The sequence below is a fragment of the Stegostoma tigrinum genome, chromosome 2 (genome assembly GCF_030684315.1).
Source record: "Stegostoma tigrinum isolate sSteTig4 chromosome 2, sSteTig4.hap1, whole genome shotgun sequence".
In the NCBI taxonomy this organism is placed as follows: Eukaryota; Metazoa; Chordata; class Chondrichthyes; order Orectolobiformes; family Stegostomatidae; genus Stegostoma; species Stegostoma tigrinum.
In genome coordinates this window covers 23,174,467-23,200,592 of record NC_081355.1, presented here as the reverse complement: position 1 = coordinate 23,200,592, position 26,126 = coordinate 23,174,467, and the positions used below count along the sequence as shown (strand labels likewise).

Sequence of the window (26,126 nt, the reverse complement as noted above, 5' to 3'; positions counted from 1 at the left end):
ACTGCCTCTCAGTGCCAGGAACTCGGGTGACTGTGTGGGTTTCCTCCGGGTGCTGCAGTTTTCTCCCACAGTCCAAAGATGTGCAGGTTAGGTGGATTGGCCATGCTAAATTCCTTGTAGTGTCTAGGGATATTTGGGTTAGGTGGGTTAGATATGGGGAAATGCAGGGGTAGGGAAATGATTCGGTGTGGGATGCTCTTCAAAGGGGCAGTGTGGACTTATTGGGCTGAATGGCCTGTTTCCACGCTGTATGGATCCTATGATGAAGTGTTTGTACCAACTATCATATTGATGTGGTCCTAAATTTTTGGGGGCCTAATAATGAGCGCAGCACCTTGGTTTCCTTTTTCTTTTCTGGTTTGAAGTGGTCATCAAGTCTCATAGTATATTGATGATACAAAACATTAAAGCCCAGACATTTCGCTCAAAATAGTGATGTAATCAGCACTCATTGGTATTAGAAAACAAATAGATGGCAACATTCAATGAGCACACAAAAGCAGCTAATTGACATACAAATCTGTAAGCTGCTATCTGAGTTGCCCTACTACCCCACAGGTTTTTGACACTAGTACCTAACGAAGATATTTTGTGTGATAGCTAGTTTGATTTCTGACACAGTGGATTATGGTTTAGTTTTTTTTTGCGCTTATTTCATGTCACCAAGATTATCAAGCAATGTACGCAAAATCTTTAAACAGTAAACGTAAAGAGGAATAAGTGATACAGTTATGTCTTCTTTGTCCCGGTACAATGGTGTAATTGTTAGGAAGAGAGATTCCAGAATTCTGATCCAACAACAATGGAGAGAATGATATATTTTCACGTCATGATGGTGTGAAATTTGAAGGGCAAGTTGCTGGTGTTCCCATGTATCTGATACCTTTGTCCTAAGTGGGAGGGATCATGGATTTGCAGTATTGTCAAAAAAGCTTTAGTGAGTTGCTGCAGTGCATCTTATAGCTGATGCACATTGCCCCTGTGTGTCAGTGGTGAAGAAAGTGAATGTTGAAGTTGGTAGATGGACTGCCAATCCAGCCAGCTTCTTTGCACTGGATGGCGATGAGCTTCTTGTGTATCTTGAAATCAAGTGGAGAGAGTTCCATCACAGATGACCTATGCCTTGTCGATGGTTGGGTTTTAGGGAGACAAGAGGTGACTTGCTTACCGTAGAATTTTTGGTCCCTGACTTGTTGATACAGTATTAAATAGTCGGTCCAGTTCCATCTCTGGTTAGTGATAACCCCCGGGATATTGAAAATGGGGGAATTCAATGATAGTAATGCTATTGAATGTCAACTGAAGATAGTTAGATTCCCTCTTGTTTGAGGTGACCATTGCCTGGCACTTGTGGCATGATTGTTTACTTGCCACTTAGCCCAAGTCTGATGGAGATCCTACTGCATGTGGATATGAATCACTGTAGTGTCTGAGGAGTTGCAAGTGGTGCTGAACATTGTGCAATCATCAGTGAACATCCCGCTGCTGATCTGTGACAGGGGAATCCTTGACTGTTGAAGGTGGTTGGGCCAGGACTTTTCAAATGGTCTGGTCAGACTCAGCAGATCTGTCACAGAACTTAGCTAAACAGTTTGCTTGTAGGGTGCCTGTAGTGCTGTGGTAGTGCCCCTCATCTGAGCCAGGAGGCCTGGGTTTAAGTCCTACCTGCTCCAGGAGCTAGTCTGATTGCTGATACTGTGGATTTGATTTAGTGTTTAATTACAAAATACCTACCCTGAGGAACTCCTGCAGTGATGATCTGGGTCTGATATAGTTGAAGTCCAACAAACTCAACTGTCTTTCCTTGTTTGGTATGACTCCAACTAGCAGATTTCCATTGGCTATAGTTTTGCTTAGTAATACTTAAAACTTGATCCACTGCTGCCTTGATGTCAGGAACAGGCAATGTTCACCTCCAAAGTTCAGCTGTTTTGTCCATGTTTAGTCAAAAAGTTGTAATCAGGTCAGGAGTTGAGTGGCCCTGTGGAACCCAAACTGAGTGTCAGTGAGCAGGCTATTGCTGAGTGGTCGTACAGCACCGATGGCCTCTTTGAACGTTTGCTGAAGCTTGAGGATAGATTCATGGAGTGGTTTTTGGCGAGGTCAGATTTGTCCTGCATTTTGTGGATAAAATGTACCTGGGCAGTTTTCCAGATCGCCAGTGTTGTAGCTCTCCTTGGATAAGAATGACAATGGTTTCATGGTCACTCTAAGACTAGCATAATTGCAGAGAATTTTAATTGAGCTCAAATTTCACCCTTGGCCATCATAGGATTCAAACACTAGCCTAGACCTCTGGGTTACGAGCCTAGTTGATATTATCACTATTGTTACTGCTGTCCTTTGTGTTATTGTGGAGTGACAAGTGTTATTGTGAAGAGGTTTCCCAGAAAGGAGAGATTCTTTCAAAACAACACATGCCAATGTGTTTTTATCCTCTCATAATTATTTTCTTTCCTGATCTCAAAACTGCCTTGGTTTGCTGTTTCCTAATATAATCATGAAAACCAGTTAAGAGTAGAAATCCTACATTATATAGTTAGGCAATCAAAAGTGCTGTCTACCTGATGAATCAATCCTTAGAGCAACCCCGGAAGGAATCATTTTAACCATTTCGGTACTCCTAGCTGTGATCCAATTCTGCAAGCCGTCTCTCCAAGTGAACAGAATCCAAAACCTTTGATCATGAGGTTAAATCAAATCCTATTCCTTTATATACATAGGTATCTTGCATTTAAATCACAACATTGCGTTACGTACCTGATGTGAGCTCCCTAAATGCACCAATATGGGCTATTAACTCAAATTATATTTTAATGGTGTAGTAACTCTTAATTACTGCTGAACAAAACCTGTATAACTGATTAATTTTAAAAGTACAACTTGATTCCTTCAGATTTTAATCATTAGTATTTTTTTCCTACTTTGTTTCTATCTTTCTCTCAATCCCATTTTACTATTACTTCACTTTTTGTGCATCATTTAACATTGAGCTATTGTTACCAGTTCCTATTTTAAACATTGAAATGTTTTTACTGAGACATTCAATATGTTTAAAGATATATTCTCTTGTTTGCCCTGCAAGGTCCCATATTCATATGGAGTCAGATTGAAAGCAAGTGTGTTTCAAATTCATCGCAGATGCTGCCAGGCCTGCTGAGTTTCCCCAGCACTTTGCTTTTATTCCAAATCTCCAGCATCCATCGTAAGATTTTGCTTTTATCCATTCAGAAACTGATACTGTTGATTGCTAATCACGGTAAATTACCAAGCAATCATCCCTCATAAGATTCACGGGAAGCTGTAAGATGAAAGTGCTGTTCATCTACTAATCGCAAAATGAATGTCTGGAGCCTGGAAATCCAAACTTTCAGTAGCTAGAACTTAAGTACAAATTAGTCACCAGTAACTGCTAGTCACTGCTTTGTTGCTCCTCGTAGCCTTCTAAAAGGTGAAGTTATAACTTGCCCTTTCCAGCAGCCATGAACAAGAAAGAGAATAAAGCTAAAGTATTTTTGTTGATCTTCTGTAGTATCTGTAACACAGGTGATTTTCAATTTTGTTTCTCATTTTCATTTTTCTTAAAACAAAAGGCAGTGGTCTGTTTCCCTACCTAGTATTTGTGGAGTCCAGTTTTTAAAAGATAAGCAACAAACTCTAAAGAAGGTGTTGTAAGACCAATAAGCATAAAGCATTCAACCCAGGGAATAATTTCGTAGCATATATCCTCTCCAATGCAAATTCCCTCACCCCTTACACACACCCCTCCCCCACCCTCTTATGCTGTCTCTCCCTGACCCTCCATTGTGCATGCACACGCATGCAGAAAAAGTTATAATTATGAGTTAAAAGACTAGCATTAATTCATATAAAGAAGACTTCAGTGTTATGATCCCAACTAATGGTACCACTGGATACATGGATCCTAGATTTAAACCTGGCCTGAATGATTTTTTTGAAGAAGTTATTTTAAGGTGTAGTTTAGTCACTGAGATGCATTCGGACTAGGCTGTAGATTTTCTTTGACAACAGAACAGCAATATAGTTCTTTTATAATAATAAATAAAATCTGAACAATCTAAATGTACAAGCCTATTGGAAAGTTCTCAATGTGCAGCAAAATAAAATTTCAACCTGTTTCCTGACATTATCATTACAGAAAACCAACCATAAAATGACCTTTTAATATCAAATCTTTAAATTTTACTTAATTGATTCTCTGAAGTTTTTGCCCTGTGAACTATGGTGAAAACCTGGAAAATACACAGTAACCTGATTAGTTTCTAATCGAACATTCCTGATCTGTGAGTTTTATATAATATAACTCAACTCAGCAGAAAGAATTTAACTTATTCCCTAATTTTGAAAACTGCTTCCTAGGATAGAAGCAATGCTCCTCTGGCCTGCTGTTTTAAAAACTTCCCAATCTCTATTTTCTGACCAGATAATCCTCGTTTAATTTGAACAAAAAGCAAGTTAATGGCCTCCAACTTTATGTAATCCAACAGCATACAAAGTTTTCCTTTGAATCCCTCAAGTGTTAACCACCTGCTATCTGAAACATGCTGGAAATAGGTCACTTCCCAAAGAAATGGATAACCTAGTCATGTTTTGAATGATACCATTCACAAAAGGTAATCAACACCCATATGTCACTGTCTTGAAATCCAAACCCTAAAAGTAATATTAATAAATAAATCGCATATCTTCCATCATCCCAGTGATGTCCATATTCATTGAGTGCTCCTTTTCATTTGTCTGCCTCCTTTTTCCCAAACTTCTATGTAGTAGAATTGCATTTGAAGGTTCAGCAGTTGTAAATTGGGAATAGACTCAGTCTGCAGGCAAGGTACATTTTTTTTCCAAGTCATACTTCTGAATGAATTCAGAACTAGAGGCATGCATAGCTAAGCCCAGAGCAGCTTTTATTGTTGATTGCTCTGGTGTTAAAAGATTGAAGTAGTAAGTATGCAACTAAAGGCAATTCAAACAGGCCAGCTTCAGTTGCAAGACTGGGGCTGAGTGCACTGGCCATTTGACTCACATGGTGGATTTTGATGTCCTGGCCTCATTCTGTTGTGTTCTGTAGCAGATAACTTGAATCTTTAAAATGAAACAATTGCGAATATTAGAAATCTGAAACAAAAACAGAAATTGCAGGTCTAGCTGCAACTGTGGAGAGAAGGGCCACCAGACTCGAAATGTGAACTCTGCTTTCTCTCCGTGGTTATTATGAGATCTGCTGAATTCCTCCAGCATTTTTCCATTGTTGAACTGGAATCTTTAGCTCCATCTCATGCACAATGTATGTTGACGGTTTCCTTTGCTCAGAATTAGCTGAAGTAGGCATCTGGTCATCTGTTCCTTTTTATGCTGGTTTGAATGCAATGTCCCTACAGATCGAAGATGCCAGATTATAGAAAGATAATGAGTTAGCAATTACGAGGGCAAAAACTACAAATTTCCAGTAGGATAATAAAGTGTGAAGCTGGATGAACACAGCAGGCCAAGCAGCATCTCAGGAACACAAAAGCTGACGTTTCGGGCCTAGACCATTCATCAAAGAGGGGGATGGGGAGAGGGTTCTGGAATAAATAGGGAGAGAGGGGGAGGCGGACTGAAGATGGAGAGAAAAGAAGATAGTTGGAGAGGAGAGTATACGTGGTGAGGTAGGGAGGGGATAGGTCAGTCCAGGGAAGACAGACAGGACAAGGAGGTGGGATGAGATTAGTAGGTAGGAAATGGAGGTGCAGCTTGAGGTGGGAGGAAGGGATGGGTGAGAGGAAGAACAGATTAGGGAGGCGGAGACAGGCTGGACTGGTTTTGGGATGCAGTGGGGGGGAGGGGATGAGCTGGGCTGGCTTTGGGATGCGGCGGGGGAAGGGGAGAGTTTGAAGCTGGTGAAGTCCACATTGATACCATTGGGCTGCAGGGTTCCCAAGCGGAATATGAGTTGCTGTTCTTGCAACCTTCGGGTGACATCATTGTGGCACTGGAGGAGGCCCATGATGGACATGTCGTCTAAAGAATGGGAGGGGGAGTGTGCAGGCATCTGCCAATGTGGTATACTGTATCCATTGTACCCAGTGTGGCTTCCTCTACATTGGGGAAACCAAGCAGACGCTTGGGGACCACTTTGTAGAACACCTCCGCTCGGTTTGCAATAAACAACTGCACCCCCCAGTCGCGTACCATTTTAACTCCCCCCTCCCATTCTTTAGATGACATGTCCATCATGGGCCTCCTGCAGTGCCACAATGATGCCACCCGAAAGTTGCAGGAACAGCAACTTATATTAAGCTTGGGAACCCTGCAGCCCAATGGTATCAATATGGACTTCACCAGCTTCAAAATCTCCCCTTCCCCCACCACATCCCAAAACCAGCCCAGTTCATCCCCTCCCCCTACTGCATCCCAGAACCAGCCCAGCCTGTCTCTGCCTCCCTAACCTGTTCTTCCTCTCACCCATCCCTTCCTCCCACCTCCAAGCCGCACTTCCATTTCCTACCTACTAACCTCATCCCACATCCTTGACCTGTCCGTCTTCCCTGGACTGACCTATCCCCTCCCTACCTCCCCACCTATACTCTCCTCTCCACCTATCTTCTTTTCTCTCCATCTTCGGTCCGCCTCCCCATCTCTCCCTATTTATTCCAGAACCCTCACCCCATCCCCCTCTCTGATGAAGGGTCTAGGCCTGAAACGTCAGCTTTTGTGCTCCTGAGATGCTGCTTGGCCTGCTGTGTTCATCCAGCTTCACACTTTATTATCTTGGATTCTCCAGCATCTGCAGTTCCCATTATCTCTGATACAAATTTCCAGTAGGAACTGGCTTTTCTCTATTCTGTGTTCAACACTATCTTTGCCTATTTAATATAGTGACTTTTAAAACAGTCACTAAATACAGGTGTGTGCCTTTTTGAATTCTTGAATGTGACCCATTTTTGTTCTCTATCTGTATGTTGAAAAACGTTTCAACATGTACGTAGTTGATCGGTGGATGGAGGTTTGCAGCAGCTATCCATGGTTTTGTTATTCTTAGACACTCCCACGCCTGGATGAGTTTACTTGTTTCAAAGCTCCATATATGACTTGTAAACCATTGTGCTGCATTATTGAAAACAGTGTTAGACATTCAATACTTAGTGCATTGAACCTTTGAAATTGCAACATCAATGTACATTTGTTTTTGTCTTTGAGCATAAAATAAAAAGTCCTGCAAGACTGAAATAGATGTTTTTGTAAATATGTGCTGAATAATATAGCTTTGCATTCGCTATACTCTTTTGTTAGAATTTGATTTCAGCAGAACTTACGGGGTTTTTAAAATAGTTTCTCCTAAAACCAGCTCATACCTGGGTATCAGATGAGTTCCCAGCGTTAATAATTATGTGATTGAGTTTCAGGATAGCTCAATTTTAGTAAATAAATTGGCCAAATATCTTTTTTCAAATAAATTTTTTGCCTTTTGAGGCATCATTCTGATAAGGTTCCATTTAAACAATTTTTGAATTTTCTTTCTGTTTGAATTTTAACATTTGTAGTGGTTGATCCTGAAAAATTGGACTGGTTTTGGGTTTTTAAATGTGGAATGGGGCAGATTGGCTTAAAAATCAGGCCCAAATTCGAACAAAATATAGCAGACTTAGGATCAGAAGTTCATTTCTCAATTGGAATACATCACATTGTTGCCAAACTAAGTACAAAATCAAACTTAAAAATCTGGATATAGTTGTAATGAGTTATGAATCTGAAGTCCACCTATTCATAGCTCATCAATAGTAGGATTTTAGAAATTAATTAAACAGCTAAACTTAAATTTTGAATTCTGGTATTCAATTTCAGCAAGAAGACATGTGAAACAAGACTCCAATTTGAATGAAGAATGGAAGAGCATGTTTGGCTCCCTTGAACCTTCAAATATTGTTCAACCTAAAGTTCTTACAGCTCCTGCTGACCAAGAAAATACCACTGGAAAGAGTCTACGATCGGAGTCGTCACCAGGGATGATGATCACTATTAATCCAGCTTTGCAACAGGTTAGTAGATGCTTTATTGAATTTACAATAACTTTTTTCTTCTGTTGTTACTTTGCATAGCATTGACTGACTACTTTTTCCTAGTTCCTATTTGATAACAACATTGGCAAGGCCTGGAAAATAGGAACTGCATGGGGTGCAAAGTGCCAGAGCCCAAGCCTTTGGCATGGGGCCTCAGGCTCAACTTGGAGCTTTTGCCTTTGGTAGCAGCTCTGTAATTTTTAAACGACCTATATTTTGTGCCTCCATTTACAGGCACGGAAGCATGTGGTGGGTTCTTGGCTCTGGAGAAAGTCCGAGCCCCAAAGATCCGGTTGGTTTAGAGTGAGACCCCAACAGTAAGGCAGCAGGTTTCTGGACAGGTTGGTAAGGTAGTGCATTTTACCATCTTCACAGCTATCCCAAACTCATCCTCAGCAACTTTTAATCTTCAAATTTCTAGGGGCAGTTCCTGGATGGGTGTGGGTATGGGATGTGTGATGTGTGTGCTTATGAGCGCATGCAGAGGGAATAAGTTTGTGTTATCACATTTTAGTGCCACAAATGCGCCGTGCCTATAAGAGTGAAAATTTAGAGTGTATGAGAACTGTGAAGGGAGAGGAAGATGGACTTCTGTTGTTCAGCAGGAGGTGGGTGTCAAAATAAAACCAAGCAGCAGGATGGTAGCCAGCCCAATGTGTATTATTAAAAATGCGCACTAACGTCATACATATGAAAATTATATACTTGTAAATTTTCATGTCCCAAATGTTCTAATAGGAAGATAGTCAATGCAACAGCATAGACTGAACTTGTGGATCAGGACCATACAAAACCCTAATGCAGCTGACTCTGCAAAAATTGCCTGGGAAGTTAGACATCCAATGAGCAATTAGCTGGTGTTGATGGAAATCTTACTTCCAATGTGATGTCTCTGAGGTTGCCTATGTGAAACTTGTTAATTTTCCTCCCTTCCCTTTGAGCTGGGTGGGGAGAAAAATGGTGCTTGTATCATGGGACTTCAGATCTGGCCCAGGACTTTCTCGACAGAGTCTGTGCTCCACAACAGCCGTTATAGTCTCCAAATTCCCAACCCCAAAACCTTTAAACGATCACCCCATTTAGGGTAGTGACCCATATTTTGAGAATTGTTGCTCTAGCCCATCCTAGGTCCCACCAGGTTGTGTTACAATGACTGTAAAACCACTGGAACCTGTGAATGTAGCAAGCATTCAAATTTTAAATACCACATTAAACATGAGCCTTGTTAAGTAACATTGTTATGATTCCAGACACGTACCAAATGCTGTTACAATCTGTTTAGGGATCAGGAACTTCATTTTTATGTAAAGCATATGAAGTTTAAGATCTCAGGTATTTACTAAAAGAATAAAATGAGCTTTCATGGTTTTGAACAAACAAACTACTTTACTGAACAGTTAGACAGTCTACAGATATGTCCAGAATTAATGTGAGCAATGAGTTAAGGTTTCGCAGCAACAGGCCAATATGGGTTTGGCACTGTTGGTCCCCAAATCTCATTTAAAAATTTGTTTCCTGTAGAATGAATTCCAGTTCTTCACTTTGAAGATCTATGCTTGAAACTCTGTCATGGTCTGCTTGAATGACTGCTCATGTCTTAATCGCAGGGAAAGAAACTGAATTATATGTTCCACTAGCTTCACCAGGCCACACTACAATATCTACTTCATGGGCACAATTCCAACAGTTCCACGCCGAACTACCTTCGAACTGCCTTAAGGTTTCATTGAATTCCAGTATTTCTCTGCAAATACTGCTTGCTTTGTTATCAAGTGGATTCTGAGACTTCAATGATCTTCCAATTTCTTGAGAGATTTTCACATCACTCTTCGTTATAAAGAGACACTTTTGGCTGCTCCCCACTCTTGACACATTGCCAGCTAATGTCAAGAGCTGCTTTAGCTCCCTGAGGAGCTCTCCTCAGTCCTGACTGATTGGATCCTGCTAGCTATTGCATCTCTACTACTTGGAGCCTCCTCCCTGCTTCTGCCTACAACCTGGCCATGTGGGTTACCTATTATGACTGTCACAGGACCCATGATCAGTGCAGACGTTGTGATGACTCTGCAGTGGCCATTAAAGAACCCAGCGCATCAAGCTGTCCATTTGAATGAATGATTTTATTGCCATGTGTATTTTACAGTAATAAATACAACAAAGTAGTGAAAAACATTCAATCATAGCCCCAATACAGTGCCATTTTGATAGTTTAAGAATGAGAGGAAAATTTCAAAGAGAAGTCCATCTACGTTCGACTTCTGAGCTGGCTGAGAACCAGCACCGCCTCGCAAGACCCAATTAATGCCGAAGTTGCCAAACCTCAGGCATCATCATTTGCTGCTGGGCTAATTCGTCTCTGACAATGGTAGGTCTAGTGCAGGCCATGGTGGAGTCTCTTGCCATGGCTCATCTCGTTGATGTTGTCATAATACCCTTCTGCCACTGCTTTGCTGTGGCCAGCACCAGACCTAACCAGTGATGAAGTCACTGATCCTCAAGAGCCATTCTTTGTTGCTGGGCCTACCTTGCTGATGTCAGCTCAGGGGTCATGCTCCTCCACCACGAGTCAGCCGAGATAAATTGCACCACTGATGCCGTGCCATCTCTTCACACTAAGTAAGTAAAGTAAAAAAGGAAAAGAAAGGGGGAAAAAAAGAAAGAGAAGTAGACAATGGCTTGTCTGCTTGCTTGAGACTCCGAATGTGTACGAGAAATTGGATTCTTGATGTCCACATCGATGAACGAATCTGCAGTAACATGGGAAAATCTTCTTATGAAGCGAGTGATTAGGATTTGAAGGGCTCGTCTGATAGGTTGTTGTAATTCTGTAGTATTGTTCATAAGGTAATTAATAAATATCTACTTGAATGAAATGTAGATATATTGGATAAATAACAAGGGAATGAGAATAACTGGATTACTGTTTAAAGAGCTGGTTAATACTTGATGAGCTGGATAGCCTCCTGTTTGATGCTATTCTGCAAATTTAATTGTTGTGATTTGTTTGAATGGAGCCTTTGTACTCATGTACCTGCACCTAAAAATGAACACTGCCTTTTATCTGAAAGTTGGTCATGCAGCAATCCATCATTGCTTCCCTGGACTGTCATCATACATATTTCGCTCATGTCTGGAATGGGGCAAGACCCACAATTCTGAGAGTACTGGCTAACTGATAGTGATGATCAGAGTTAGTTGACAACTAATTGGAAGTTTTGAAAAAAGAGACGAGTTACCTTTAGAAATGTATTAGCTGTATCTGCTTAAATGTTTCAATTTAAGCTGCAATACAGAAAATAGTTAACCTGACCACAGGAAAAGGTTTTCCACTTGACATCCCTTTTCTGCTGTAAAGTGTCTTCATACTTTTATCTTGAGATCAATGCTGATCAATAATTGTAATAGGAAAAAAAGTTGCAATTCTTGATTAACCTTATTTTGTCGATTGGAGAGTATGCTTGTACTAGCAGCATTTCTGGAGGGTTGTAGTCAATCTTGTTTTTACTTATTTCTAACATTTTTCTATAAAAACATGTAATATTGGACCAGAATTTACTGTTAAAATTACAGCAATGTGAAATGTGTTCACCATTACTCATGAGTAAGTATTGCAGCAACTTCAGACAAGAGGTAGATGCAGAATTAAATGTGAATGTCCAAACTTTTGATGTTTAAGTTTATTAGCTTTGCAAAACCAGATTATAGCACTTGGCCTCCCCAGTTATCCCAAATTTTCTAGAATTTCCCAATAGGCATACCACAACAGCAAATGCCATATTGTCAATGCGATAAGTGTTGATGACAGCCTGTCAACCTCTCTCGCATTGCAAATGTTACAAATGTTGAATAAGTTTTTAATTGGTGTTAAAGATTTCAAACACATTGTGTAAAAGCAGGATCAGAACCTCAGATGAAGGGTTGAGGCCTGAAACGTCAGCTTTTGTGCTCCTGAGATGCTGCTTGGCTGCTGTGTTCATCCAGCTTCACACTTTGTTATATCAGAACTTGTGTTGTATTTCTTTCCATCAAGATTAGCACCTGAATAATTTGCAGATATTGTCATGAAAGCAAAAAAAGTGCAAGTTTCTTAAGGAGGGTGAATGTTGTGATGGAAGTCTGTTGGCAGCAGTAACAGGATGGACAAGTTGGGCCAAACTCATCTGTTTCTCTGTGATATGTGGTTGTTCTGTGTAGTCTGACAGCGTCATTGGCTTTCATTTTAATATTACTCAATGATTTAATGCTGAAAAATTCAAACCCTCTTTTATATTTACATTTTTTTTGAAGGTGCCCGAAGGGACTGGGGTACCAACAAAGAAGACCACTTCCTCCTTGTCAGTTCTGCAAACAGGAAATGCCCCAGTATTGCCTCCTACTTACCAAAGACGCATTACAACATGTGCAACTGAGCTCCAGCATTTGATTCAACAGAAACGCGAACAGTGCAATGCTGAACGAATGGCCAAACAGTTGATGGAAAGTGCTGAATGGGAAAGCAAGCCTCCACCGCCAGGTACATAAGGGCAATAAGTTATTTAAAGTTAAATCAATTTCACTTTTTGGTTCCTTTATTTATTAGCACATCTGAAGGATATGATCATTACACATGGTGCAAATTAAAAGTTTATGGGTGATAACTAACTAGTTTTATTTTGTATTAGTATTAGTACACTTAAAGTTTGATTGCTTCACCTCATCAAAATCATTATCCTGTTAGTTAGGAAATGCAATTTCAGTATTTTAGGCTTTATCACGTGGCTTACAAGCTAAAGCACCAAAAGGAACTCCCCCAAAATGGACTAAGTTGGGTCGATTGGATAATTTTAAAGTCTGAATCCAACCCCCAACCCACCCACTTCCAGTATCAATGTAGATGGGGCAAGTACAGGCAGTCACCAGGGTTGCGACCTGCTTTCACTCTGAATTCCCTTTGCTTTGTAAATTTGTATGCAAGTTGGAACACATTGTCCTACAATGTAAAGCAGCTGTTCAAAAGTACAGGAAATGTTTTTATGTTGAGTCTTTAAAATTACATCCCTGTATGGGATTGCATTTGTAGTACAACTGTTCGTAAGTCAGGCATTAGTAAATCGGGGACCTCCTGTGTGTGCAACCAATCAATCTGAAGGTGGTGTTAGGCTTTGTGTATTGGCCCAGTTTTTGCAGTCAGCAGTGAAATCTTTGGCATTAATTTCACACCTTTCCTGAATTTAATTTAAATCTGGCACTAAACCAAGGGAATCTCCCAGGCCTCCAGGAATATTGATGTCATCAAACAGAGCAAACAGCCAGTCATACAGATGAATTTTTACCAAAGGTATGTGAAGAGAATAAAAGTAGCCTTTATCATCATTTTACAGAAACCCCTAAGTTACAGAAGTAATATAAACAAACATTTTAAATTTTCTTAGTATGTGGATGTTTGTAATCATGTGGAGGCAACTAGCATGCCACATTATAAAATTAGTGTTTTATGACCAGAAACTTTGTTCAGCAGAAGACACAAATTTTTGCAAGGTTCTTAATAGTGAAACTGATGGAGTTAAAGTGGAAGTTCATGCTAGTTGTGTTTAGTTGATTGATTTGCAGTCTGCTGGAACTTCCAACAGTGCACCCAATGGTAATTAATCAAACTGACAGCAGTTTTCATGTTTAACAACAATAATAGGAACTGCCGATGCTGGAGAATCCGAGATAACAAGGTGTAGAACTGGATGAGCACACAGGCCAAGCAGCAGCTCCAATGATGCTGCTTGGCCTGCTGAGTTCATCCAGCTCTACACCTTGTTATCTTTCATGTTTAACAAGGCATTTTAAATTGCAGAAGTTCCTGTCATTTTAGAGGAGTTAAGATGGTAAATTCTAATTGCATCATTCACTGCTGCTTAAGAAAATCCAGGTCCCTCCTGTTTAACCAATGTTTTTAACTTTGACTGAGTTTTTTCTGATCTTGGGGAAAACCAGAAATAAAGGAAAGCCAGCATTGCTAGATTCAGAATGCCAGAGCCTTTTCACTTGTCAATTTAATTTGCTTCCAGTTTCCCTGCTTCAGTCATTTCCCGTGGTTGAATATTCCTCTGACCTCTTTTTCCCTTCTCTAAGTCAGTACTTTCCATCTCCTTCATGAAGCTGATAACCTTGCCCTCACATGTGCATGCACACATACCCAAGTACCCACCCACCCGGCCTGTCGGTGTTATTTGCTCCTGACCTCCCATTACCCTTTACTGTGGCAATATTGACTGGCTCCAGTCTTTTGACATCAGAGTCTAACATGGGCTAGCCCTCAATCTTTTTTGTTCAGTTTGACAGGTCCCGAGGGGAACCTGGGTCTGCTGGTTTCCACCTTCAAACCAGCCTCTGCCTACCACCTTCTCACCCCAAAGCTTTTTCCTTAACTTTTTATCAGTTTGGCTGGATATGTGTTAATTAATCCATTTAGTGCGAAATGTTTACATTTTAATTTTGATGTCTAAATTTAGTTTTATGATTTTATGCTTTCTCTGAAGGATCAGAACGCATTCGAGGAGTAGAGGGAAAGGAAATATATCCTTCCTATTGGGTATCATTATTCAATAATAAAGGTTAAAAAATGCAGTGTGACCCTGGTCTGTTTGTTTGTGCTATAATGACCAGAACAGGATTATATATTTTGAAATAACAACAAGGTGTAGAGCTGGATGAACACAACAGGCCAAGCAGCATCAGAGGAGCAGGAAAACTGACATTTCAGGTCCTGACCTGCTTGGCCTGCTGTGTTTGAACAGCTTTACGCCTTTTGTTATCTCAGATTCTCCAGCTTCGGCAGTTCCTATTATCTCTGAATATATATTTTGAATGTTTCTTTTGTAAATTACATAGAGGAGTGTTGTCCATGTTTAGCTACAGACTTTTTTCTAAATATAAAAGCCGACAAAAAGCTCCCTTAGAAAATATTTGTTCTCCAATCAATAAATCGAAAACGGTTTAATAAAAATAGCTGGAGCTTAGTTTTTCATGTTTTATTACCACTATGTGGTACGTGCTAGATAGTGATTAGAAAATGAACTTTATTGTCTAAAAGCTTTGCTTTGTAGTAATGTATGTTGATGAGGGGATAAGTTACAGAATTAAGTTACTTAACCTCCACAAAATAAAGTATGGATACTGTGCATCACACTAATGTAGCTTCTGTTTTTTTTAAAACACCTTTTGAATCACAGAATTTTATGACAAATGTTGCCTATTAGTGTCTGTTCTGATTATTTGAAGAATAAATCAAAATTAATCCAATTTTCCAGGCAGTTATCTTCATCTGCTCCAATATTTGTGCATTCTTCCATTGAATGATACAGAGGTTTTTGCCTCAACCACTGGTTGGTTAACCAATTATTAAATGGTGGGATAGCTTGGAAGCTTGTGCTAATAATTTATAATGTTGTGTGCATGCTGCATTCAGCTGACCAATTTGTAATTCATTTTTACTTGTTAAGTCTAATATTACATATCAATGATCACAGTTCATATGGTTAAATTTGTAATTTGTATTGAACATTCTCCAGGATGTAGGCATTACCAGAATACTTGTGTGCTTGGAGAGAGAGAAACAATATCTTAGATTGTGTGATTTTTTTTCTATGCTCTGATAAGGAGTTTCATTGTCTGTCTAGGCTGGCATCCCAAAGGGCTTCTAGTTGCACATCTTCACGAGCATAAATCAGCAGTAAACAGAATTCAGGTGTCTGATGAACATTCAATTTTTGCTACCTGTTCAAATGATGGCACTGTGAAAATTTGGGATAGCCAGAAGATGGAGGGAAAGACAACAACTACCAGGTATCAATGTACTATTCTCAAAGCTTTTTTTTTTAACATAACTATGTGAACAAGGACACGATTGTGAAGGATAGTACAAATCTAAGTTTAGTTTGGATTTGTGATGAAAAGTGCCACTGGATGTCAATTTTTTGTTTTGATTAATTAAAAAAATTAGGAAGACCATTGCATCATCAAGACTATATTCAGAAACAAAACCAAAGCACGTTACTGAATAAACTCAGCAGGCCTGACAGCATATTCTGGAGAAGAGTCATTAGATGTAAAAAGTTAACTGCTCTCTCTCCAAAGATTCTGCCAGGCCTGCTGAATTTTGCCAGGAATTTCTGTTTTGATTTTGTTCATGGTTTCCAACATCTGCAGCTCCTTTAGTTTTTTTAAATCAAGATTATGTACATTTGACCTGGAAAAGAACTCTGACTAGGATGTTTAGGGGGTCTGAGAATGCAGTTGAATTCCTGGAGTCCCTGAAAAGTATTACTTGTACTACATACTATAAAGCACAATATGCAAGAATGCCAGATAAGAGCAAGAAGCCAATGTCAAGTGAGATCTCAGAATCCAAAGCTGGACCACACCAGGTTTATATTGAAACCCTTCTTCATTTGTTGTGTATGTTCTAACTGAGCAAATGAGGCAGCAAGTGCCATCATTGATGTTTGCAGATTACATGGAGCTATGTGATGTGGAAGTCATGTGACTGAGGAACTGGAAAAAGCTTTGGAACACGAGGAATGAAGATCAGGAGGCTCAAAGAAATAATATATGGATCATTAAATTAAGCCTAGTGAAAAGGAGTAGAGCAAATACACTTTAAAAATTAAGGCCAGACCATTCAGGAGTAATGTTACAAGACACCTATACATGCAATAGGTGGTGTAGGTTTGGAACTCTCTTCCACAAACAACAGGTTAGTTGTTAATTTTAAATTCGGGATAAACTTTTGTTAAGCAATAGTATTAAGGGATGTCAAGCAAAGTCAGCTATGAACTCATTGAAAGGCAAGACAGGCTTGAAGGGCTGAATGGCCTACTCCTGAGTTTCTAATGTACAAAAGATTGTAGATAAAGACTTTGAGAAAATGAGTAATTTTAAGTACCTGGGATCAGTGGTGGTTGAAGATGGAAGAATAGAAAATAAGTTATGGATCAGTCCTAGTTAGAGTATTTAGAGGAAGTGCGATAGTGTTATATAACAAAATTATCCCTGAACTAAGAGGAAGAACCTACAAGATAGTTGAAAAACTAGCAATTGTAATCTGATTAGGAGCTGCCTATTAGTTTCTCTTTTCTTTCCACTTTTTGTTTGACTGCTACAGATTTTTAAAAAAAGGACATATTTGTCAACATAGTGAGTGTTTAATGGCTTATATGCTGTGATCATAAAAGGCAAAATAAGACAAGTTTTCTTGCAATTTTAAAAGTGGATTTTTATGGTACTTATCAGAATATAAGTAAAGTATTTTTAAAATGATTGTCCAACTTTCACGTGGACAGGCACATGCTGTCACATTTCACATGTAACACTTTGGTTACAGAGTGAGGAAGATTAATTTAGAGTCATGTAAAATGAAAGGACATTCACTCTTGAAGTTTGACCTGGCTGCTTTTGGGGCAAATTCAGTTGCCCTGCATATTTGGCATTAAGGTGATTTAATCTGTTCATCTTGTGATGACAATGATAGGTTGAATTTCTGTTTTTAAATCTCCATTTGTGAACAGATTGGTAAAGTAGCAGACAGATTTTAAAAACCTCTAATAAAAGCAAAATGCTGCTGATGCCAGAAACCTGAAATAGAAACGGTAAGTGTTGGATAAACTCAGCAGGCCTGGCAGTAACTGGCAAGAAAGAGTCAATATTCCGACTCTGATATGACTTCTTCGGAAAAAATAGTTTTCAGACTTGAAATGTTAATGTGTTTCTCTATTCACTGATACTGCCAGAGTTGCTGAATTTCTCTAGCACTGTTTTTACTTCAAAAATACTTGATGGAATGGAGTGAGAAAGAAAAAGGGAACCTGTCCTCGGGACTGAATCTTCTAGGTCTTTTTGAAGGGCTGATGGGAGATTTTAAATGGGTGGAAGGCAAAATGTCAGTTTCCTGATTGCAAGTTAAACTTTTTTTATTCAGTTCATGGAAACTTTCTGGTGGATTGGCTTTTCTAACCTACTTTGTATTAACATTTCTTCATTTGCTCATTAAAATCCCAGTGAGCTGGAATTGCATTCTCGGGTACAATTTTTGTGCCCAGAACAGGAAACTACCATGGTCCCAAACAGGGTAGAACTGCTTACCCAAAGTTCTGGTGAGTTCTCCTGCAGAAACAAGCAAATTTTTGGCATAACTGCTTACAGTGGTATGGAAGAAGGCTGACCTTGTTGAACAGTTCAATTAAAGCTGATAGTTGGAGTTCAGGCTTCCGCAATTAATAGCTTACGGTATTAGAGATGAAGGCTGACCGTGCATACTTGTTAATGGTATTGGTACAGTGACACTGGCTCATTTGAGCAAATCCAAATGGGACAGGCATGCATGATTTAATTCGAAGGGGGAATCAACTTAAAAAGGGCAACAAGGTTCAACACAAAACATTGATAAATAGGTTAGGTGGCTGCAAAGGAAAGGAAGAGATTACAACTTGATTGATCCTATGTAATGGAAGGGATATTGTGATATTCGAGCCCCACTAATGCCATGAGTATAAATACTTGATTCAGTCACCGAAGGTGGCCAATTATTGCCAGAATGTTTCACCAGATAATTTGTTTGTTTTAATGTTAGTTGTTGATGTTATAAAACTACAGTCTCTTCCAAAGACAATTTTTCCACATTAATTAAAAATTAATTTGCATCTCTTGTCTCCGTGGAAGCTTTGCTTGGCTGTTTTCCCCAAAATCACTTGATTTTCCGTAATTGCTGCTTTTGAAAAGCATAAAGGATGAAATATGACTATCTTGCATCAAGATGGACCTCATCACATTTGTCATCCTATTCTGTTACGCTCCTCACCATAACCCACAATGTTCAAATCCCTGTAAGTTACCACCTACTGATTTTTGGCAACCTGTGAAAGATCACAAATTTACTTCAACATGAGATCTTTTTCAACTGATCCTGCTTTAAGGTTGATTCTTACATTTTCAAGGTTGAGTGAAAAGAGAAAATATTGCTTCCTGCAAGTTTTGGAATACTTTTCCTTTCAGTGACAAACCCAAATGTTCATGTAGAATGAAACCAACTTCAGAGGAGTGTTGCCAGATGACCTTCAGTACATAGGCCTCATCTCTTCCACACCAAGATTTTTCAGTAATTAAAACAATAAAACTCACCTGGAGACTAGCTGTTTGGGGTGGGGCGGTGGGGGTGAAATCCAAAGCCAGGCAAAAATAGCAAAATGAACGTGCAGTCAAACCAATGTCCCACCTGCCCCTTGCTGCGATCACCTTATGTTCCAAGTTTAACAGGACCTGCGGTACCCACATAGGTCTGTACAGCCACCTGTGGATTCTTCCTGAGTGGAAGAGATCCAGTCTCATCTGTGAGGGACTGCCAATGAGTGAATGATGGTTGCTGTGCAGCACTTATAAGAACTCGATGGTATTAGGTTCCGAGTGAAAAGGTGGCTGTGTACAGTGACATAGCTGAAGGTGATGGCAATCAATAAAGCTTTATATAATATGCATCTGATATTTATCAGGTGCTGCTCCCAAAGCTAGCTTTTGTGGTAGTGTCCTTGTCCCATGCAAATCTTCAGTGAGAACCTCTGATGTCATGTTTTTCCTGATTCTATTTAGAGTTCAGTAGGGTAGTGGTGCACAAGTAACTGTGTGACGTAGCTCCTTTTTCCATTTAATTATAACCCCTGGCAGATGCCAAAGAGGAGACAGCATCGAGACAGCAAGTGCTATTCGTGGGTAGATGCAAATCATTGATTGCACATCGGTTGTGTGATGGAAATGCCTGACAGCCATTCTTATGTGACATTCCTCAGCAGTGACTAGCTCGCTGACTCTCACTCATAAGATCATGAAGTATTTGGTAGACAGCCGCAGGCTGCAAGAGATTATTTATCCTCTTGCAGTACTGCATCTAGACTGCCGTGGTCACTCAGCCTGCCACTGATTCCTTTTCCCTTGGAAGGAGGACATCCCTTTATCCAGAAACACACTCTGTCAACACTTTTCGGAAGTTGTTGCCAGCTTTGTCACGTGTCGAGAGAGTAAGAGTGATGAGAAAACTTGGTCAATGTCTCTGCATCTTCAATACTGCAGGAGATGAAAGACTTGTATTAGCACCTTTCTTACATACATTCATGGGGAATTTAAGCTGGACTAGAGAAAGGAGTTTGGTAGCAGATCTCAAACAAAGAAATTCATGGAATGTCTGAGAGTTTGTTTTTTTTAATCTGGAGCAGCTTGTAGTAAAGCCCACGAGGGAACAGGCATTCTGGATTTGGTGATGTCATGAGGTAGACTTGATTAGGGAGTTTAAGTTGAAGGAACCCTGAGGGAGCGGTGACCTAAATATGAAACAATTTGCAGATTGAGAGGGAGAAACTTAAATCAGATGTCATAGTATTACAATTGAGTAAAGATACCTGTAAAGACACGAGGGAGGAGAGGGCCAGAGTTGATTGCAAGGGGACCCGAGCAGAGAAGATTGTGGAGCAGCAGTGGCAAGAGTTTCTGGGGGTAATTGGGGAGGCAGAGCAACAATCCTTCACAAGGAAGGAGAAACATACTAAAAAGAGGACGCGGCAAGAGAAGTCAGGGACCGCATAAAAGCGAAGGAACAAGCATATCATGTGAAGATTATTGTGAAGCCAGATGTGAGACATAGGCAAGAGTGGACATTGGGCTGCTTAAAAAATGAAGGCGCAGAGATGGTAATGGGGAACAAAGAAATGGTGGGTCATTGCTTCAGGCTTCACAGTGGAAGACACCAGTAGCGTACCAGTACTTAAAGAAGTCATGAATGACGAATGATTTGTTTACTGTCACTTGCATTTTACGGTCACTAATATAGTAAAATACAGTGGAAAAACTTCAATAGCTGTCACAACCTAGCATTATTTTTGAATAGTTTAAGGATGAAAAGGATAAAAGCTATAGCTGAAAGAGAGTTCTGAGCCTGGAGCCAGCTCCCAAACGGCACCTGCACTGCCAACAATCCTCCACCGCCTCTCTGTTGCCCGGACTGGACTTACCAATTTAGAAGTAGTCACCCTCTTTAGGTGCCATCTTTTTGCCGCTGGGTCCACCTTACCAATGCTGAGACCTGGTCACGTGCCAAACCCACACTTGCCTTGCCATCAGGACTTTCTAGCTCCACCAGCACTTTGGCAATAGTCCCATTCTGGAATTCTGTGTGTGGTGCTAGCGCTGGCAGTTCAGCATTTTAGGGACATTGGGGATCAAGTTAGCAGGAGGTGGGCTGTGGACAAGATAAACTTGAGTGGCCATGGGGAAATTAATAAGCAGATGTAGAGCTGGTTCAATTGGGCACCTAGTCTGAACTCCCAATGTGTTCAATGCTGTGAGAGGAGATCATCTAGTATTTTTCTTAATGTAGATGATGCCATTCTATTTATAATATGAAGAAGCTAGTCTTATACCTTATAATGTTTATAATCAGAACAAATCATGATATAATTGTATTTTGTTAACTGATTGTTTATTCAGGGGATGGAATTTAATTACATAGTAATGTAATCAAAAGGAGTTTGACTTTTCTATGTATTTAAGTCTGTTATTTAAGACATCAGACCTCCAATGTTCTTCCATTTCAAAACTGACTGGAACCAGGGTAGAGATCGATTAAAAGATTTTCTTTAGTTTCCCTAACAATACTCTGGTGGGTAGCTGGATTATAAATTGTTTGGCCAAATTATACTTTGTGTTTTTCAGTATTGCTACTGTGGAGCAGTTCAGAATGAATTAAGAACATTTATTTTGAAACAATTTGTTTTCAATGTGACATTTTTGAATAGGAATAATAGAGGTCATCCAGCCCTTGAGCTTGTTCTGATCATGAGTGATCTGTATCTAACATCCATTGCTCCAGCTTGGTTGCATAACTCCAGCCTACTGAAAATCCATTAATCTCAGTTTTAAATTTCTTTAATTGATCTACCATCAACAGATTCTTTCCAGCACCTTTTGTGTAAAGAGCTGTTTTCTTCAGAAGTGTGATTCATTTAAGTCAAGGTTTATATCTCGCTATTCTGAACTAAAGCAAATTAGCAGCTCTCTATGGAGTATGATTTATTTATTTAGTTCTAATACTTTAATTATTATGAGTAATTTTCCTTTTCCTTTTGTTGAATTGGTATTTGTAGATCAATTTTGACATATTCTCGTATTGGAGGAAAAATTAAAACTCTGGCCTTCTGCCAGGGTTCCCATTATCTTGCGGTGGCTTCAGACAATGGTACTATTCAGCTCCTTGGAATTGAGGCCAACAAACCTCCAAAATCACCGAAAATACATTCTCTTCAGAGCAGGTACATTATTCTCTAAAATGTTCGTAGTTTTATCATGTTAGTATCATATTCAGGCATTTTCAAAGGTTTGGCAATGAATAAATGGTTTGCTTTTTCTATTCACTGAAATCAATGGTATTATTGGAAAATAAAAGTAGATGAAATTGTTCCCTGGACTTTTTGGTTTCAGAGAAGAAAAGTAGTTTTTGAATTATTATTATTATTCTTAGCAAATTCTTTTATGGGCTCTTTGATATGAAGAAAAAACAAGTTGTCTGTTCTAGGGATTATAACCCTGGCTTATAAAAGGGAGGACACAATGTGGGGTTTTTTTTTAATATAGTTATTATTGCCAATCATCCTCATCCTCATTGTTATTTCAGCTTCCAGTTAAACATTGAGTTGTGTTTCTGAAATCCAGCAGCATTTTTATGTCCCACGTTATTCTTTTTGTTGCTATATACTTTTAAAATTTTCTACTTGTTGAGCTCTATTAGCAATACAGTAGTGCAAGCACCAACATCAAATATTCAAGGCTGCTTATTCAAGATTTAAAAAGAAAATCTTCAAATTACAACAACTTACTTTGAAGCGTTTTAATGCTTCAGTGTCAGTGATGGATCTAATTCTGTCTTTTCATCAAAATTCAAGTGACATTATCTTGCAAAGCTATCCAGAATGCTTTCAGAAACAGTTGTGGTAACTTAATGGCTCCTTGTTTCTATTAGCTGTTCCTATTGCCCATTACCATTTACAACACTTGCAACATTTAACACATCTATTCTAGAGCTTAATATTGCCCGTTTTAGAAGCCACCAGACGAAAAGTTACGAGTGCTCTGAAATCTATGGTATGCCTCCTGCTATTTCATGTTTCACTTTTCTCATACTGTTTAACCAACTTCATAATTCTTTTTTCACAATTTGTCCATAAAGACTGTGACATGGCAGTCAGCTTGTGTACAAAATATAAAGGGCAAAAAATTTGCCTTTCTTTTCATAGTAGAAATCAATCCTACTTAGTTTTCTTCAAAGTAAATGGTAAGAGCATTTACGATGCAACACCACGATTTAGCAAAATGTAGTGAAGGTATAAATTATACGCTTGCAATTTTTCAATACACGTGTGTAAACCAGACTAACAAGGCCAAAACACTGTTGGTGGAAGTTTTAACAGATTATGGTTCTGTGGTGATTTGTTTATCTTTTCCTCCACAGAAAGGAAGACCATTGCACCTATAACATGTATGCCAGACTTTTAAATAATTGGATTGCTATGTTTTTAATATGCTGATATAGTACTTATATTAGTACTGTTAATTTTATTTTTGGCTTTAGCATGATTAACCTCCTATGGGTGATGGAATATGCATACTTGAATGTACATTTTTTTTATTGTGGTTGTACGAAGCGTTGATTATTTCCTTGAGCAGTGCATTGCTTAAATGACTTTTGTGTTGTACTAATGTTCATTGTCGAATGCACTAACTATTTTTGTGAAGATGAATCCACACGAGATGCCTTTGAAAATTTGATAAATGCTTCACCTAATCTTCTAGATGACCTCAAACCAGTAGCTGTGTACAATATTAGATGTAGCCATGTAGTTTCCAAAGAAAACTGCCAAATCTTAGAATCCTAGAATCCCTACAGTGCAGAAAGAGGCCATTCATCCCTTCTGAGTCTGCACCGATCCTCTGAAGAACACTCCACCTTCACCCAGCCCCTTACCCTATTCTGTAATGTTGCATTTCCCATAGATAATCTACCTAGCTCTGCACACTACAGACAATTTAACATGGCCAATTCACACAACCTGCGCAGCTTTGCACTGTGGTAGGAAGCCGAAGCCCCCAGTGAAAACCCATGCAGACATGGTGAGAACATGCAATCTCCGCACAGTCAGTCATTCAAGGCTAGAATTGAGCACAGGTCCCTGGCACTGAGGTAGCAGTGCTAGCCATTGTGTTGCTCATGCGTCCCTTCTTTGACAAATAGATGAACCTGATAGTTATGGATTCAACATGTACTGCTTCCTGCTATTATGAACAGTATGAATTTACAGGTTTTTTTTAAAAAATGCGTTTTGGGTGCAGGCATGAAAAAACAACATTCAGCAATGTTGATTGATCCCATCTTGCTCTAATTAAATCTTGTTCCTTTGTTAACAGCACAACGACTAACTGTAATGGAAGCCTTCCTGGTTATCAAAGTGCCTTGCTTAGGTCTCATTCTATGTGGTTCACATGTAGTATTCATTATTTTTCAGATCATGTGCATTTAAATTTAAATTTGAAGTAACATGCTTTATGTTCGGAGTTGCAAATTAACATTTGTGTGAATCTGCTTAAACTTCTGCTGCCCCATGGCCACTTGATTAATAAACTAATGTGAGAAAGGGATGAATAAACTGTCTTTCAGTAACGCCTTCTAATTTCACATCAAATTGTTACTTTCACAAGCAATTTTGTGCTAAAAGAACATCTAACTTATAATGGCATTATTGAGCACAGCCATTGTACTCCTGAGTAATTTCTGTCAATTGAAATTATGTGCTCATGTGCTTAAATTCATTTCATTGCTAAAAAGTTATTTTGAAATTAACAGTGTGATTCAGAATGACTATCTGACAACTGCATTAAATCTAAGCCAGATAGAATTGCTATTCTGTATCCAGAGCTTGAATTTAAAGTGAAGTTGAATCATCTTTGGTACATCTCAATTTTGAAAGTGGGATCTTGAATTGAAGGATGAACTTACCATGCACTCATAAGATCTCAAGAGTGGAAGAATGATTTCTGGTTCCAAACCTAATTTGATTATAAAATCAATGCTGTTGTTCAGTCTTATTGATATTTTACAGACTTCTTACTGTAAGAAGCTAACAACTGTCTTCATATTCATGTTCATGTTCATGTTGATGCAAATTTATCTGATATGTTTATTAATCCAAGAGCTTTGGATCTGAAAGAAGATGGCTGTGTGGTGGATATTCATCATTTTAATGCAGGAGCACAGTCTGTTTTAGCATATGCAACTGTGAATGGTTCTTTAGTTGGCTGGGATCTGCGATCATCAACAAATGCCTGGACATTAAAGCATGATTTGAGACTTGGACTCACTACTTCCTTTGCTGTAGATATACATCAGTGCTGGTTGTGTATAGGTAAGTATTACTTCCCATATTTGTTTGTCAAGTTTTTGTTCTGCACTGTAGCATGTTTGAGTAACATTTGGATAGGGCAAATAGATCCAACAGTAATTATTTTGCAGTCAAAGACTTGATTATCAGAAGTATTAATTTTGGGATAGGTGATAATTTTGGGCATTGAAAATGGAGATGCTTGTAAAGCTTTCTATGTTTGTTTTGTAACTTTTTTAATTTAAAAGGTACAAGTAATGGCACTATGGCTTGTTGGGATATGAGATTTCAGCTGCCTATTTCAAGTCATTGTCACCCAGCCAGGGCTCGCATTCGGCGTCTGCTTATGCACCCCCTCTGCCAGTCATGGGTTATTGCAGGTAAATTCAGTGCGTTATTCAGATTACTTGTCACTTATTACTTTTTATCTCCTTCCTGTTGGATCTTGTGCAATAAACCCACAACCATTGTGGAGACTCTGCTTGTTTTTTTTTTGAAGAATGCCTACAATTTTTTTTCATGTATCTGAAGCTCATCATGAGCACAGTAGTGACTTTTTAAGTAAAAAAAAGTGGGCAGTACGTGGCTTTCATAATATTAAATTTATTCCATGTCATTGCATTGTTCC

General features: G+C 39.2%; 1 protein-coding gene across 2 annotated transcripts in view; it reads left to right on the top strand.

Moving 5' to 3' along the window:
- pik3r4 (phosphoinositide-3-kinase, regulatory subunit 4) overlaps positions 1-26,126 on the top strand; it is an 84,016-nt gene that overhangs the window by 39,794 nt on the left and 18,096 nt on the right. Inside the window, exons 10-16 of one of the 2 annotated variants that reach the window (XM_048549642.1) lie at positions 7,846-8,039; positions 12,348-12,573; positions 15,710-15,875; positions 22,214-22,378; positions 23,575-23,601; positions 25,311-25,522; positions 25,747-25,878. In XM_048549642.1, the coding sequence (XP_048405599.1) occupies positions 7,846-8,039; positions 12,348-12,573; positions 15,710-15,875; positions 22,214-22,378; positions 23,575-23,601; positions 25,311-25,522; positions 25,747-25,878 (1,122 nt within the window). The remainder of the gene's footprint in view (positions 1-7,845; positions 8,040-12,347; positions 12,574-15,709; positions 15,876-22,213; positions 22,379-23,574; positions 23,602-25,310; positions 25,523-25,746; positions 25,879-26,126) is intronic. The other variant, XM_048549648.1, reaches the window with a different exon arrangement.